General features: G+C 39.3%; 3 protein-coding genes across 4 annotated transcripts; 2 read left to right on the top strand and 1 right to left on the bottom strand.

Annotated features, from left to right (window-relative positions):
• Positions 1-997: 997 nt before the first annotated feature.
• Positions 998-3,722, top strand: LOC308403705 (uncharacterized protein). The gene is made up of 2 exons (XM_080893369.1): positions 998-1,149; positions 1,832-3,722. The coding sequence occupies exon 2, from the start codon at positions 1,842-1,844 to the stop codon at positions 3,213-3,215; it is 1,374 nt and encodes a 457-aa protein (XP_080749495.1). The 5' UTR covers positions 998-1,149; positions 1,832-1,841; the 3' UTR covers positions 3,216-3,722.
• A 2,476-nt stretch (positions 3,723-6,198) lies between these two features.
• Positions 6,199-12,280, top strand: prnpb (prion protein b). 2 transcript variants are annotated; one of them, XM_080893370.1, is made up of 2 exons: positions 6,199-6,354; positions 10,356-12,275. In XM_080893370.1, the coding sequence occupies exon 2, from the start codon at positions 10,363-10,365 to the stop codon at positions 11,452-11,454; it is 1,092 nt and encodes a 363-aa protein (XP_080749496.1). In that variant the 5' UTR covers positions 6,199-6,354; positions 10,356-10,362; the 3' UTR covers positions 11,455-12,275. The 2 variants fall into 2 exon arrangements, with proteins under 2 accessions (XP_080749496.1, XP_080749497.1); XM_080893371.1 differs by having other exon boundaries at positions 6,235-6,366; positions 10,356-12,280.
• Positions 12,281-13,735: 1,455 nt separating this feature from the next.
• Positions 13,736-17,426, bottom strand: sprn2 (shadow of prion protein 2). The gene is made up of 2 exons (XM_080893373.1): positions 17,148-17,426; positions 13,736-14,876 (listed from the first exon to the last, which is right to left on the bottom strand). The coding sequence occupies exon 2, from the start codon at positions 14,873-14,875 to the stop codon at positions 14,357-14,359; it is 519 nt and encodes a 172-aa protein (XP_080749499.1). The 5' UTR covers position 14,876; positions 17,148-17,426; the 3' UTR covers positions 13,736-14,356.
• Positions 17,427-17,515: the final 89 nt, after the last annotated feature.

Here is a 17,515-nt window from a genome sequence, read left to right as displayed (position 1 = left end):
CACATGGAGGAGCCAAATACCTCCTGAAGAAGAATTTTATGGTCATACAAGATCAGAGTATTGAGGGTTTGTTTTGTTTTTTTAATCACAATGAGAAGAGGTATGTTTGGAGGAGTAAAGTTGAGGCTTTCAATATTTATATAATTTCCTGAAGCCTGTCGTGAGAGACAATGAACCTGCTGAGACATCTGACAGTTTCATGAAGTTCTGCATGAATAATCGAACAGATCTTGTGCCTGTTAGACCTGACGCTAAAGTGAACTACACACGGTGACAAGAACAGATCAGATGAAGCTCAGGAAGTGCAGAGAGCTTAATGCAATTGATGTCGAAAAGCTCTTAAAGAAAAAGCTGGAGCTTAAAATCAGAAGTAGAGACTATAGAGGTGTCGTCCAAGGGTTTTGTCTATAGTCACCCGCATTACACTGATGCTGCTGGGCAGCAACATCCAAACAGAGCTGCTCTGAGGCCTTCATCATATGGAGAAACACAGAAAAGGAAAAAGAAGAGAGTGCAACAGCAGCATGGTGTATCAGTCATTTGGCCCTTCATCTGAAACTGTTTTTGGATTTTTTTAATATGGACTTCTGTGAAAATGAGTTTAGATCACTCATTCCCAAACTTAAGAATGTCACAAGCCAAGAGACACTACTCTTCTCCCCCCGCAACACCCTCACGGCCCACCAGGGGGCAGCACCCCACACGTCTAACCCCTGGTTTAGAAATTTGAAGATCTCGTAGTCAAAGGAAATCTAGATTTATGGTTTTGAGAAACATCCCGATTTTCAGTAAATTATAATTTTTAAAAAAAATCTTAAACCTTTCATCTAATGCCAACATCTGTGGATGGATGACACCAGTGTGAGCTGCTCACCTGCGCTGTGAAGGATATCAAAGACATTTTTAAAAGAGTCAGAAAAGTTGTTGTCTCTAGTTTGAGCTTGAGTCGAAGGTTTAAATGAATGTGTTTTCTCTGGGTCGAGATTGACAATGAATGACAGAGTGAGTGTGTGAATGTCTGTGGTGTATTTTGGGAGATGGTGACGGGAAGGGGGTTGAATTTTTTGTCGCCATGGGGACAGGAGGGGCTGACATTTGAAGTTTATCTCATACACAAGCAGTGCTGCCGTGGACTCGCTGGAAGCACAGGTCAGTATGTGTTTGTGTGCTTTGTGGTGAATTTGTCTTAACCTAAGAGCAAACAGAGGCAACGTGTTCGTGATTACAGGCTCGACCTGGTGAGAGACTTTACGTGGACATCAGGTGATAGATAAGTTTTGTGCACTTCTTTGTTTTCCTTTTGGTGGCGGGGAGCGATTCAAGCAAGTGTTTTGCGTTTTAAAAACAGCTATAAATATGGCTGGCTGCTGAAAGACTGCTCTATTTTAAGCTCGCCAGCTTTAACGGACCTACAGCTTCGTGTTGATAACAGTAGGGCAAGAATGTGTCGTGCAAACGCATATGACGGTTGTAATTGATGCAATGCACTGATACAGTTACATGCATTTCAAAGATTATTCAGAGGTTTTTCTAACTTCACAGTTAGGGTCATGCATTTTAAGGTTTCAGTGAGTTTTTCCATTTATATTAAATAATCATAAGACAGCACTGCGCAAGTACGGATCAGTGCTGTTAAAGGCAGGGCTGTGCACATAGATTTACAATATTATGTCACTCAACTCTATGGGGGGTTTAGTCAAAAATAGACTGCACACAAAGAAAAGGAGGAAGACTCCAGGTGTGAAAAATGAAACCTCGTGGCCTACAGAGGATAAATTATAATATTACTAGTGTCTTCCTGTTTGCTTTCTTCTCTGACTTCTCTCTGCAGTGGTACAAAGATGAAGCCAACACTTATAGCCATCTTGTGTCTACCTCTTCTCGTCATTCACATTAAACCTTCACTGGCTTCCAAAAGAGGAAAGTTTCCTCAGATAATGAATGCTTTTAAGAAGCCTTCAAAAACAAAACCTAATCAGGACACTAAGTCTAAGACCCAACAGTCCACACAGTTCAACCAAGGAGGCTACCCCCAACAACCAGGCAGACCAGGAGGTTACCCCAACCAAGGAGGTTACCCTCAACAACCAGGCAGACCAGGAGGATACCCTTACCAAAGTGGGTATCCTAATCAAGGATTCTACCCAGGGTACCCAGGACATCAAGCTGGTGCTTACCCAGGACCGGGCTACCCATACTGGGGCAGTTATGGCAGTTACGGGGGTTATCCAGGCGGATACATAAACCACAACCCAAACAACAAAATCCTGAGTCCTCACTATGCCAGCAGCTTTGGGTATGGGGGTTATGGTGCTGGTGGCGGCTCTCCCTTCTCAAACTATGCAAAGGCACAGGGCTTTGTTCCCTCTGATAAATCCAAAGGTTTTGGTCGCAGAGCAGCATTGGCGGCAGCTGGAGGAGCTCTGACAGGAATGGCCCTGGGCTACGGGTTAGGAAGGTTCCCCCGTCCTCACTTTCACTTCCACAGCCCCCAGGAGGAGTATTACTACAACTACTACATGTACAGGAAGTATGGTATTAGATCTACTGATACAAATGACTTCAGCAGAGATTACGAATACATACAAGTTGACGTAACATTTGATAGTTTCATAAAGTCCTGCATGAATAGAGCAGATCTTGTCCCTGTAAAGAATCGAAAACCAAACCTCAAACCAGCTGTGACTACATCTAAACCCCCCACAGCTGCTACTGTGAACTCCACCATTGCATCAATTACTGCTGCTCTTGGCACTGCCAGCAGCGCCACAAGTAACAGCACCGCAACGAAAAACTCCTCAACAGATTCCCCTTCAACTCCTCACCCTCCGAATAAGTATGAAGACAATCCTGCACCTGCAGCTTCACAGCTCCTCCAAACTGATGATGACGACACAGTGAGCATTGTGGAGATTGGTTACCCAGCACTGATCACACAGGTTAAGCTCAAGAGGTGCATCGAACTTTACATCGTCAATGCTGAAAGAAACTTGAAGAAAAAGACCAAACTTGAAAGCAGCAGTGGAGCGCAAAGACTGCAGACAGACCTGCGAGGGCTTTTCTCTGTCATCACCAGCATTATAGTGATACTGCAAACACAGAGAAACTTGTGTGATGTGTTGCTCATTTGGTTTTTATATCTGACCAATGAGTGTGCGATGAAACACTCACAACCCATATGCAACACTTTCACAGCCCACCAGGGGGCAACATAGCAGACCTTTATAATCACTGGTTTTTGTAGATATTTGCAGACACCAGAAGAATTGTAATCAAAGTCTAGATGTTTGGTTTTGAGAAAAATCTCAGTGAGTCTGGAGTAAATCATAATAAACAAATGTAAAAGTTTTCATCTTATGATTCATTTTGGGTCATACGTTGTGCATGAATGACATCAGCCTGAGCTGAACTAGCTGAGTAGAGTATGCTTTAACTAAGATTGTAAATAAGTTAAAGTTTGTAAGCATGTCAGCATGAATGATGAAGCAAGCAGGATGAATCTGAAAACACTAGTGTGAGCTGCAGATGGACTCTCATTGTATTTACTGAAGAAACCTGATTGGTATCAGCCCTAAAGATGATCCATTCTGATCTATTACATATATGATGGAGTCAAATATGTTTAAAGTAAAAAAATTCCAAAGCCATGCAATGGCCAGATTGGAGTCTTTACTGGGCTAATTCTGGCCTTATGTTTGACACCCCTGCAATAAACAGTAACCTCGTGTGATTGAAGTTGCACCCTTTTCCTCTCCTCTTCTGTTTGATTCAAATGAATCCACAGCCTTTATCATGAATTTTTACTTCAGGTCAGCTGGGATAAGTGATCGATGGAGAGAATTTTGACTGCAGTCACAGAAATGCAACACAGGAGGAAACAGGCTGCACTGGACCACAAGAGCAAAACATAAGAAAATAATTTGTATTTTATCTGACACGTTATAGGACAGATTTACTGAAGGAAATTATCCACAATTGCAGAATGAGCTACTAAAAATGCACTGTAATTTCTATACAAAGACACACTTCAGTAAAAGAAATGTGATATAATGGCTCAAAAATCCAATGTGAGCTCAGGTTTCCCACAAGTGCTTCTCTTTGAAAACAGCTTTCCAGTTACCATGTTACTGTGTCATGTGGATGTAGAGTGCACCGCTTCTTAGTTTGAATAGCACACTGCAACATTGAGGGATTAATCTAACACACTAAAGATTTTCTTTTTTACAGACTGAGCAGAGAGAAGTTGCTCTCTGTGTACGCACTGCTGAGAAAAGGAAGTTCATTTCAGTTAATTTCTGCTCTGTTTCATGAAAACAGTGTTGCAGTGCTAAGTTTTAGCACCGCGATATCAGCTTTGAGTCATCCACGTAAAGTGCAGATTACGCACTCGTTTTGATAACATCTCCGCTCGTAAATCCAGGAGATTTTTAACGTCAGAAGATGCTTTCAGCTCCTACAGATGTTAGTCTGACCTCAAATGTTCCTTCTTCTTAAAAAAAGCCAGCTTTCGTAATGAAGGGATATTTGGCGAATTGAGGGGAATTTAAAACTGCTGGCTAAGGGTAAACGTAAATTCATTAAAATTATAATTCATGCCGGCAATAATGACACCCGATTATGTCAATCGGAGGTCACTAACCATATTGAATTCCCCTGCCCAATCAGACCAGGGGTGTCAAGTTTAGCCAGATGATATCTTTAAATTGCTGTCTGTCTGAGTGGTGTCCAAAAAACGACGTGGGCTTCATAAATAATTGTGAAACTTTCTGGAGGAAACCTGGTCTTGTTAGGAGAGACGGCATCCATCCCACTTTGAATGGAGCAGCTCTCATTTCTAGAAATCAGGCCAACGTATTAACCCCACAAAATGTGACCAGGAAGCAGAGTTGCAGTCTTACACGCCTCTCTGCAGCTTCTCTCCTCCTGTTATCCACCCAAACCCCATCCCCTGACTGTGTCAGCTCCCAAACAGACAAAAAAACAACAACTTTCTCTTTCTTCCAAGTCTCTGTTAGTACATGACTTAATAATTGATCAACAGATCGATTTAGTCTGCCTTACAGAAACCTGGTTGCAGCAGGATGATAATGTTAGCTTAAATAAAACAACAGTCCTGAGTCATTCTAACTATCAGAAACCTGAAGCACAGCTGAAGGGGCGGCGTGGCACCAATTACAGCCTATTACTCAAACAAAGACCAAGACCTCCCCCCCCCCCTAAAGGAGACACTCCCTGTTTTTGCCACACAAACATCCTCCAGTGACCAGCTGAGAGCTTTTTAACCGCGAGTGGTGAAAGCAAACACTTTACTCCATCATATCAGTACGCCTCTTTTTACAGTCTACATTACAAATAAACACAAGAGATGGTCAGGACAGAGATAAGCAAAGATAACTGTTCATATACAAAATAATTTACATATCAAACATTTCTTTAGGTCAAGTGGAAATTGGAAAGTGGAACTTTTTTATAAATCCCATAAAGACAGTTTTTTAATTAGAGTAAACAGAAAAGAAACTGAACAATGTTCTTCATGCTTTGTGGCCTGTTTAAACCCTGTTTCCTCTCTTGTCTGTTTCCAGTGTCTGCTCTGGTGAAAGGATGGCTGACGTTTCCGCACTGCCATTCCTGCGTTGTTGTAGACTTTCCTGAGTTCAAGTGCACTGCCACTCAAACCCGTTACTACAACCTGGCTTCCTGCTACCAAAGGAGTACTCTCCATGGGTTTCTCCCAGTTTCCTCTGGCTAGCCACTGATCCCTCTGCAGTCTGTCGATAAGCGAGCAGGCTTTCAACTCAATTTTCTTAAAAAAAACATAAAATAAAAATAGGAAACTGGACAAGCAGAAGGGAGTTTTTCCGTCCCAAGTGCTTACCCTTGGGTCATCTGATTGTTGGGATTTTCTCTGTATTATTGTAGGGCCTCTACCATACAGTATTAAGGTCACTGTTGTTGTGATTTGGTGCTATATGAATAAAGTTGAATTGAAAATGGAATCATTTATTCTTTCAGTATGAGCCAAATGTACGATATATGGTAAAACGTTCAGTAAAGCAGACACTTAAAAGTTGAACCATTAGTAAGTACACGCACTGAACTCTCGCTGCTGATTGGCTGTGGGCCCTTATTTGATTATTTTTCCATTTCCTTTTCCCCGGTGGATGCCGAGAATCGACTCCACCCCAGCCCTGCCCCCATCATCTGTTTCTAAGCGACCCACATCTCTCGTGCGGCCATATGTCAGACAGAAATGAAACAGTTGAAACCATAACCGGAGAGGTACGAGCGCCGCGGGGACATTATCGAAGACAAACAGGGAGGAAGGAACTCATCTGACTCACGGTCACCACACAGGTGAGGCTGTAGGTAAAGTAGAGCAATTAATGTTTCTACCTGTGATCTGTGCGCAGTTCACGTCACCTGGAGTAAACAGTCTTTATCTAACCGAGTATCAGGCAGTGGTTATTGCAGGGCGTATTCCAGTGAAGTTTTCCCCTTTTAATATGAATTCCCTGCATTAATATGCAGTTATAAATAAATTCTAACAACATGTAACATATGTTTTAATTGTTTCAAGGAACAAACCATCCACCGGGCAACTTGTTATTGCCTCCCATATCGCGGCAGCTCTTTAACAACAAGTTACAGGGAAAGGCATCGCATACAGTTAAAAAAGTTTTTACAAGTATTTAAAGCAAAAATCATCGATTAGTTATCACTAGTCGCTGTATTAGCCTGAGACAAATAAAATGCTTACCATACCAAGGAGGTTATGTGTAAAATAAAGAAAATACCTTTATTGCAAGTCTTTAATATATAATTTATAATCAATCCACTCCTTTTTAGCCACTTAAAATATTTTTATATAGCTATTATGTTATATTTGTTACAAAGCCAGCTGGCCTCTTGAAGAACAGTGAGTGTTTGACATTCATAAATAAAGAACATATAAAGGTCGCTTTGCCAAAAACCAATTTAATCTTTTAACTCATGGTAGAAATGGCATAAAATAGCTTGAGATCATTCACGACAGATATGCTTGACGTACATTTCACAGATTAAAGGCAAACAAGTCATTTAAAACTATTTAAATACAATCGCTTTTTGGCACAACACCAGAATAAATAAAAGTTAATTAAATCAGGCTTAATTTTAATTGCTGTGTCACAGCAGCCGAACTGTTAAACACGACCTATAACAAGATCTGACAAGATAATTTAAACAACAGTTGTTGGGTTTTTTTTAAAGTACACAAAAGCAGCTATTTGTGTGTGAGGCGGGGAAGATTTTCGGTATCCAAAAATGCTCAGATAAATAGTTAAATAAACCCTCCTTCTCCAGTTTGTCCACAGCCCTTTTTTTTCCTTCTTCTTTCTTACTTTCTATTTTTTTTTTTTTTTTTTTTTTTTTTTTTTTTGCCTTCCCTGTGTGGTTTTGCAAAAACGATGGCTCATTCCATTATTTCAGATACTGATCAATTAGCATCATGCGTCCCAGGCTGATACACAGCGGAAATCCATTTTGGAGCGCCACTAAGGCGCCTGTCTAATGGAATTTTCTTTATTTTTCTTTATATATTTTCTAAAGCCACACCTTCTCAGACAAGGATTTGTGGTTTTTCCACGTCATGTCTGACAACAGACTGAATAGTATTCAATTTTGTAGTAACACATTACAAACAACTGGACAGACAGTTAAAATAATTTTTAGTAGTAATATATTTTATTGTCATTTAAAATGTGAACATGCTAATATAAACCCGTTAGCTCATATATAATTGTATATAACTCCTATGAGAGTTATTTCTTAATTTTCTTGTTTGTTTGTATATTTGTCACACTTTAATGTTTCAGATTAACAAACACATTTTTATAGTAGACAAAGATTACCGGCGTAAATATAAAGTATTGTTTTTAAATGATGATTTCATTTAAAAAGCTTATCAAACCCCCTTGTTTAATCATGATTCGACTTTGGTCAATCAAATTTTTTGGAAGCTGAGTTCAATTTCATTAGCCACACCCAGGCCTGATTACTGCCCACCTGCTGAATCCAGAAATAACTTACAATACAATACGACTTTATTTGTATTGCACATTTAAAACCAGAGGTACACCAAAGTGCTTCACAAAATCCACTAAAAGCAGTAGCAAAATACAAATGCAAATAGCAGGTGGAAAGCATTGATTAACCAAGCATACAAGATAAGCAGATATCGAAATAAAACTTCAAAAGCAAAATCAATACAAAACCTTGTTCAACAAAACAGAAGAAAAGGGTACTTACAAGAATCGTACTCTAGATAGCCAGGAAGGCTAAACCAAATAGATAAGTTTTCAATCGAGATTCTGGATCGAGTCAGATGCACGAATAGCTTGTGGGAGATTGTTCCAGAGGTTAGGTGCAAACAGAGCGAAAGCACGGTCACCTCTGCTCTTTGCAGTGACCTAGGTTGCACCAAGAGCAATTGTCCTGATGATCTCAGTGCTCTCCTAGGAATATACAGGCTGAGAAGATCAATAAGATAACTAGGCGCGATATTATTTATGATTTTAAAAGTAAGCAATAAGATTTTAAAATTAATGTGATACTTAAATCGATGGTATCTGACAAAATGAAGCAGGTTAAAAGATCTCAAAAAGCAACACACTATGATCTAAAGAAGCGACTGAGAAACAAAGTCATTGACATCTATGAGTCTGGAAAGGGTTACAATGAACCAGTGTATCAAAATGACTCCAAGAGCACATCAACGACTCATCCAGGAGCTCACAAGACTGGATAACCACATCTAAAGAACTGCAGGCATAAACTAACATTTCACAAAAAGACCATCGTGCCAACAGTCTAGCATGGTGGTGGTAGTGATGGTCTGGGGGTGTTTTGCTTCTTGACTTGGATGACTTGCTGTAGTTGATGAAACTTTGAATTCTGCTCTCTACCAGAAAATCCTGAAGGAGAGTGTCCACCCATCAGTTCATGGCCTGAAGCTCAAGTTCATTTGGGTGATGCAGCAGGACAGTGAGCCAAAGATGTTTTACCCCCTTAATAACTACTTAGGTTATTTTTGTCTAATGTCAAACTTTTTTGGATGATTTGAAACATGTACGTGTGACAAATATGTGAAAACCTAAAAACCAGGAGGGGGTAAATACTTTTTCAGTGCATTGTACATATTTATGTCCTGGAAGCAAGATATTTTAAAATTCTGATAGTTGAAAACAAAATTAAGATAAGGGATATAAACTACCTTCATCATCTACAGTTCCTCATCATTTTAATAAACATTACTTACCCTCCAATATAATATCTGTTTGATTATCCACCTGCCTGTCTCATTTTCATACTTGTATTTAATTTCGAAGATCAAGGTGATAAATATGTGCTCGTATCAACTTGTTTTAAAAACCAGCTTTCATTACAGTTCTTTCAATTAAAACAAGCAAAACAGATGAGAAAATAACAACAGTTTGAACTACACCCTGCATTGTTACATGATCACACTGCCTCAGCATCACTTCTAGTATCATATTTCTGTGATGGGATTTGCAACTCAATAAAGAGCTTGAGGAGTACTCAACACTGACATTACACAGCACTGTGGAGATGTCACTAATTACAGCCTCCAAGGTTCAGGTTCTGCATCATAAAGCTATCAGCACTGACATTGGCAGACTCTCAGGAGAATTTCCAGTTTTCCTTTTGTTACTGAAAGCCTAAAAAATGAAACCCTGTTGTGTTTCCACATGTCTAAACTGCTCATTTGCCTTCTTGCAAATCTAATATCTCAAAAGTGGCAATTAAGCACCAAAAATACAATCTGGAAACACAGAGATTGATGAAACAATCAGACAAAAATGCACCTAAGAAAGTGAATTTTCTACAGTGCAAAACAAAATCCAGTGCATACATGACTGATTGCAGCTGTCAGCGTCTCTGCTCTAGCCTTCCTAGTTTCCTCCAACACAATTACAAATTAAAAAAAAAAAATGCTGAGATGGTTTGCACATGTGCAGAGGAGGCATAGTACACATGAGCAAAGGTGCTGAATATGGAGATTTCAAAAAGGAGGAATAGAATAAGACCACAGAGAAGATTGAATTTGGTGAATTTAGGGAAGGAAGACATGCAGGGGGTGGTGTGACACAGGACGATGCTAGAGATAGGGTAAGATGGAGGGAGACGATCTTCCCCTAAAGAGAGCAGCCAAAAGAAGAACACATGTATGATTTTAGGTTTCTGCTGCTAACAGCTCTCTAGCACTAAAACTAAAATAATAAAGTGACATTAACACTACATAAGTACAAAATTAAAAGTGATATGCTCTAAATATTATCTCATATTTGTCTCCACAGAGTGAAGATGAAGCTCTATTCATTGTCCATGCTTAGTTTGTCACTTATCTTGCTTAATACCCCTTTCTCGCTGACCAGGGGAAAGGGAGGGAGAGGAAAAAGTTCGGGCAGCAAAAAAGTCTCTTCGGGCACCAATACAGGATACAAACCCAAAAAAGACTCCACCCCTCAGGGTGGCCATCCAAAACAAAACAATCAGGGCAGTCCCGGGCAGCAAGGCAATTATCCCAGGCAACCAGGTGCAGCAGGCAACCCTAACCAGTATCCGGGACAAAGTTCTCCGTATGGAGGGTATGGAGGAGGTTATGGAGGCTATGGAGGAGGTTATGGACGGTATGGAGGAGGTTATGGAGGTAATCGTCCTTCTGAGAATTCCAGAGGGTTTGCTCGCAGTGCAGTAGTAGCTGCAGCTGGAGGTGCAGTGGCAGGAACGGCCCTGGGCTATGGGTTAGGACAGTTCCACAATCCTCACTTTACTGTCCGCAGCCCTCAAGAGGAGTATTATTACAAACACTACATGCACAGGAACCATGGGTCTAAAATCCACACTAATAGAAATACTAACAAAAATACTAATACCAATACCAATACTACTGAATACAGCAGCGACAAAGGAAGAGATGCCGTAATTACTCAACCCGTTCAGAGTTATGAAGACTACATGGATGCCTGTATGAAGAGGTCTGACATTTTGCCGGTGAAAACTCAAAAGCCCCAAATCAAACCAGGTACAACTGCCACAGCTACAACCAAAACCAACACGTCTACTCTCGTGACATCACAGAGCAACGACACTGCCACAGAAAACCCCTCGACCCCCACCCCTGCAAGTCCAGGCCCTCCAAATCAGCCCGAAGAAGATGACACAGTCAGCATTGTGGAGATCGGCTACCCGGCACTGATCGAGCAGGTGAAAACCAGGAGATGCTTGGAGTTGTACATGGCTTACTCCATGAAGTACATGAGACAGGAAGGGCCGAAAGACGGGAGTACAGGAGGGGTAGAAGGATTGGAGATGGGCTTTCAAAGACTTTTAGCAGTAGTTACAAGTGCTATGCTGATGCTACTTAACAGCAATGTACCTGTGCTGCTGCACTGAGATGTTCATTTGACATTATAGAGAATGTGTTCATGAATAAGATGAAAGATGATAAGATGAAAAATAACTTGGTGGAAAGGAACCTGTAATGCTTTCTTTATTTTGTGCTGACTTCTGCTGTGAGATTTTATACTTTATTTTATACTTTATGCTTCATATAAAGCAAACATTGACGGCACAGATGGCTGACTTGTGATTACAGGAGAAATTAAAATAAATAGTTACAAAGCCTTTTCCTGTAACTGTAAAACAAAACGAGCTAAAGGGTTGTTTCTTATGGGAGAATGTGAATGTTTTCATTAATCCTAAAGGCTTGCACTTTTTCCTCGTCATGTTAAATAAATGAAATAGCTTTACTAACTTGTACTTGTGGATATTTCATTGCTTCGGAGCTGGCAAATGACAATGTCTCGTAGCATTAGTGTTATGAAAACGGTAGAGTCAGCATTGGATTATGTATTTTTTATGTTATTGTATCCATCCAGCACCTCCAAATCTGGGATCATGAGCCCGTCCAGGCCTCCTCCACACCATTATTGTGTTGGGTAATGACATAATTTTCTCTTGGGGAATATGCTACACTAAGCTAGATGTTGTGATGGGTTTCTCTTTCCCATTTAAAGGATCATGTGATCATTCAGCTCCGTATTAGTCTGTAGATTTCCAGACATTCAACGATCCCTAACAAATGTATCAAACTGTGTGATTTGGCCCCCCCTAATGGTCCCGGTCTCTCTGATAGACTTGCTTTGTAAAGAATGGTCTATTTTACTTGTACCTCAGATTTAAATGCCACATTTAACTCTCTTGTCAGACCTTTAACCTGCTTCATTATAGAAATAATTAAGAACTAGCAAACACTTATCAGCTCAAATTAAATATGAACCCCTGAAAATAGGGCATCGTGTATAAAAATGGCTGCGGCTCCATAAAGGTTAATGCAATATTCTTGTTAAGCATTTCAAATTAAAGCTGGCCGTCTGCACGTTGACCTTTTATTCATTTTATAACTGTAGGTCCAGTGTGTTGGTACACAAAATACCAGACATAACTTAAATAAGTGCACTATTTTGATTTTTACACTTAAATGTTTCAGATAATCAAATCAATTTTTATATTAGACAAAGAAACCTGAGTAAATGCAAAATGCAGTTTGTAAATGATGATTTCTTTTATTAGGAAGAAAAAAGCTGTTCAAACGACCTGAAACCGTGTGAAAAAGTAATTGCCTCTCCTTGTTAGATTATAAATTAACTTTGATTAACCACTTTTTTTTTGGAAAGCTCAGTTCAGTTTCACTAGCCACACTTAGCCCCGATTATTGCCCTCATAACACAATGCTTCATATCACAATCTAAAGAAACCCAAGAACAAATGAGAAACAAAGTCAGTGACGTCAGTCTGAAAAGGATTACAAAGGTTCCTAAGGCTTAATAATAATCTAAAATAATCTAAAATGATGTGGTTAGCATGGAGAATAAATGTCAACACGAAGCTATATCACACATTTATTTTACATTCATAACAGTTTTAAATATTAAAGAACATTCTTTAATAAAAATCTACAAATGATCATAAAACATTTAATTATGCAAATATGTCAACGAAAGCAATACTAAAAAATATAACCTATACACAATATACAGCATAGGCAAAATTATGTAACAATTGTGAGTACAAGAAAATAATTATTATAATATGTGTTAAATTTGTTTAGATCAGAGGAATAAGGAAGGATTTGTCTGTGTTTCAGTTTGGCTTAGCTGTAGCCTGAGAGTGTGTGCAATTGTTTAGAGGGAAAGGAATTTATTGACACTGGGGGTCTGCTGTCATAAAAGGAGACAGGAAGCTACAGTTGGGGGTTGCTGATGCTTGTACCTTTAATAAAATCTCATAATTGTTATAAACTTAGAAGTAGGCTTGCAGGAGACTCTCCACCTTAAATGTAAATGTAAGACAACAAGAGGCCAATGGCCCAGTGGATGCAGAGTGGGGGTCTCAGTGTTTGTAATATGTTAACTCTGTTTTTTATGTTGTGTAGAGGAATTTACACAGAGACACACACAGTGCTTTGACTGTTACGACGCACCCACACCTACATGCACACTCACTCACATGCACTCACACATACACACGGGTACGTGCACTCACATAGACACACGGGTACGCGCACACACAGGCACTCACGTGCTCGTGCATACACACACAGACACAGAGTTTGCAGCACACCATGGGGGTTTTATGATGGGGTCACTTCTATAAAGGAGTGGAAGATCTGGCCTTGCACGTCTCCCCTTCTAGAAGATGCATGCTTAACAAGAGGAATAAAGGTTTTTGTGAAAATGACTACTGAGTCCGGTGCCGTCTCTGGATGGCCGAGGAACAAAAAAAAGAACCGGGGTGAAACTGATTTCGCAACACAATGAAAAAAATATTTAAATTTGGTAATTAGAAAATTACATTAACATCTAATCCTGACATTGTTCCTTGAGGTAGACTTAACTTAAAACAGATCTAATTAATTCCTGCTCTATCTTTACAGACTGTAGTCATCACCATATGTATAAAAACAGTGGTCACATTAAAAGAAGTGAAAAATGGGACAGGATAGCAACATCACATCAAATCAGATTACATTTCGTGACTTTAATAATGATTTTTGACCGCGTGTTTTCATATTCAGCGTAATGGTGTCACATTGATAAGTCAAACTCCTCTTATTGTCCTCACACAGGGTCACTGAAGTGTCCATAAAACAAATTGGCAACAGGTTTTTATTTCTGAAAACTCAAATTTCAGGTGAACTATGACTTTAAAAATGTCCCCTTTACAGTAGGATGGGTTATTTTTGAAAGGAGGGTTTTTTCTGGTGTGTTTGTAAATCTCAGCTTCGTCTCCAGCGCTACATGAATGCCACCCAGTGGCCCATGAGCAGGGACATTAGGGAGCCAATGACAACAATGATGCTGTTGTAGATTGGGCCACTGGATGCTCCGGTGTAGTACTCTACATCACCAGAGCCCTCTGGCTCATAGCCAGGGCGGGGGCCATAGCCGTAACCACCTCCGTATCGTGGGTATCCATAACCTCCTCCATACCCTCCATATCCACCATATCCTCCGAATCCTCCGCCATACCCATACCCATACCCAGGACGGCTCAAGGCAGAGCCGAGCATGGATCCACCTATTGCTCCTGCAGCAGCTGCCCCAGCTACTTTCCCGGCACTGGGGCCACTGCTCTGGACAGGCGGTGGTCTGTAGGGCTGACCTCCCCACCCCCGGCTGTAGCCTCCTCCTCCTCGGCTGAACCCACCACCTCCACGTCCACGGCGGGCCTTGGAGCCGGGTAACAGTGTGGCCAGGAGCAGCACACAGAGGGCCACTGTGGAAAGTTTGTGCATTTCCAACGTGATTTTCATCCTGTCAAAATAAGATTATAGAAACTTTATTAGGACTGAATTGGTTAATGAGGTTAATGAACTTCATTAGTAATCACTTTTACATTTTTATAGACTTGCTTTTACTTCTATTACATGTTACATCATCTTTCAGTTGTGTTGTTAATTTTTTTGCTCAGCTTTGTTCTGTCATTGGGATTTAAAAAATTATGTATTCATTTTGCTATTATAAACAGGAAAATCAAATTTTTGTTTCTGCTGTTGCTGTTTTAGACTATACATAGTAAAATAATTACCCAACAAGTACCAACCAAGGATTTCGTTTAAATCATTTAAAGAGAAAATATTTATTTGCATTATTACTACTTGAATGGTGAGTACTTAAATTTATTTTTTTAAAACTATACTTTATACATTATATAAAATGGAAAGGTTCTTGAACTCACACAAACACACTGATGAGATGTTCTCAGTGCAGCTTTAGTCCTGCTGTGTGGTATTATTACACTGCTGATGAATTAGGAACAGCACAGATCACTGCTCTTAATCCAGCTTTGAGAAACAAATCTTACACAAGCACTGTGGCATGAGTGCTGAAGCAGACAAGGGATCAGATCAGACTCATATTTTCTAATGCACCTCAGTTAGGATCCTGTAGATGGGGTCTGTTTCTAAATCTATGGATTAGCTCGTTTTTGTTGGGATGAAATTCATATTTTCTTAATTCTGAAATCTGACTATTTTTGACCTAATCCTAAATTATGGACAGGCTAAGACATAAGATAACCATGTAAAAAGAATTAGAGAAAGATGACACAGGCCATAAAAATAATGTATTAACAAACATCCAGGCTACATTTATATATGAGGTTTAGGTGTAGGCTATGCACCATAAATACAATATTATTGATGTATTATTATAAAATATCCAACATTAAATTATGTAAACTCCAAAAAAACAAAAACCTAGTAAAAACATATTGCATTAAGTATGTCACTGCTATAATCTGTACTAACAAAATATTAGTGAAGATTGTACTTTATATACAGTGTGGTAGGACAAGTGTATTTTTAAGTACTGTGAAGTCTAAGCAGGTCCTGTATCTAGTAATAATTTCAGTAATGAGGTGAACATGAGGACTAACATTAGAGTTAGTGACTTGTTTGTGCCACTAAAAAGTATCTCAAAATTTTAATAACTCAACTTGAAATATTGAATCATGTTGAAATATTGAGATAAAATTGGGTGGCAATTTCTGTTTTTCTGTGGCAGAAATACGCTTGCATCAAAACATTTACTCAAATCTGTACACTTTTGATGTATGCATGACTACATTGAGTGGGTTTTTTAATGCTACTTTGCACATGCACTCTGACACATTTTAAAAAGAAATATTGCACTTTTTACTTTTATTCACCAGCTTTATTTTAATTAAGTCTTCTCTGGATGAGGATTTAAATAGATAATTTTAATAAGTATGTTATAGAGTTTTAAGAAATACTCTCCAGTATTTAAAACGCCTACAGCAGTTTCACCTTGACCAACTGCGTCACTGAAGGATAGCTCACATATTAGAGCATCGATAACACCAATCCACTAATAAGGATCGCTATCACTGAATCATAACTACGTCTGTTTTTCAAACTTTAAATCCAATTTAAAGCAAAGTTTAATCCGCTCCACTTAAATTCTCTTTTATCAACCATTCAGTCTATAAATCCAGGTTGGTTTTATATATTATTATTAAGTATCCATGATTAAAAGAGAACTTAGAGTTGACTTTTTATTTATTATAATCCTTGTTTGTACCTTGAGATGCATTCATATTAATTGTAATTAGTACTACCATGTGTTGCTTGAGAATTAGGATTTGACAAATACCACAGTCTTTGTACGCTGTATGCAACTTTTATATTACATTACTTTGTATAGTACTACTAATTCTTTTACAAAGAAATGAAATACATGTCCCACCACTGATTATATGACCATGACATCATTGGCTCTGTCAACAGACGGTGTACACTGTCTAATCTGTGTCCTCTTACAAGGTAACTCGAGCTATAATTACACTGGGTCAGTTAGTTTGAGAATAATCCAGTGACTCTCAGATTACAGCTACACTTTCTAGATATAAGCTCTGATCTGTGCAAATATTTTTTTTAAATATCCCAGAAATAAGAACAAAAGGCTGTAACTCACTGAGCCTCATACAATAAACATCCCACATTTTAATATAAATTAGTAACATGAAGAAAAAAGAGAAAAAAATAGAAATAAAAAAAGTCTTACCTGCGAAATTAATATTTTTTTGTGTGGCGGAGATTTGGATGGTATTCCTCTTTGGGAAGCTGAAGCCAAAAGTGATGTTCGCAGCTCAGACTCCTTTTCTTGTCTGTGGGAAAGTATGTTTCAGGGCCAGCCTGTTATCCGTCAGACAATCTCAATCACCTCATTGGCTGACTGTGCAGTAAGCTGCTGGTGCTGCCGACATCACGCATAAATACCTGAGAGCGCGGGCTTAACATTTGCGTTTCTAATTTTATCTGAATTATTTAACTCTCCGAGTAAACAAACCAGAACATTCAGCGAGCTCTCCCGAAGCTTCTGCCACTGCAAACGAATTCAGCATCGTTAGGTAACAGTGACTGCAACAAAAA

The sequence above is a fragment of the Rhamphochromis sp. 'chilingali' genome (genome assembly GCF_963969265.1).
Source record: "Rhamphochromis sp. 'chilingali' genome assembly, chromosome: 10".
NCBI classification, from domain to species: domain Eukaryota; kingdom Metazoa; phylum Chordata; class Actinopteri; order Cichliformes; family Cichlidae; genus Rhamphochromis; species Rhamphochromis sp. 'chilingali'.
This window is presented reverse-complemented; position numbering and strand designations above follow the sequence as displayed.

Excerpts from the sequence above, each read along its gene's own strand:
- prnpb (XM_080893371.1), top strand. The coding sequence starts at position 10,363 with ATGAAGCTCTATTCATTGTCCATGCTTAGTTTGTCACTTATCTTGCTT.
- LOC308403705 (XM_080893369.1), top strand. The coding sequence starts at position 1,842 with ATGAAGCCAACACTTATAGCCATCTTGTGTCTACCTCTTCTCGTCATT.
- sprn2 (XM_080893373.1), bottom strand. The coding sequence starts at position 14,875 with ATGAAAATCACGTTGGAAATGCACAAACTTTCCACAGTGGCCCTCTGT.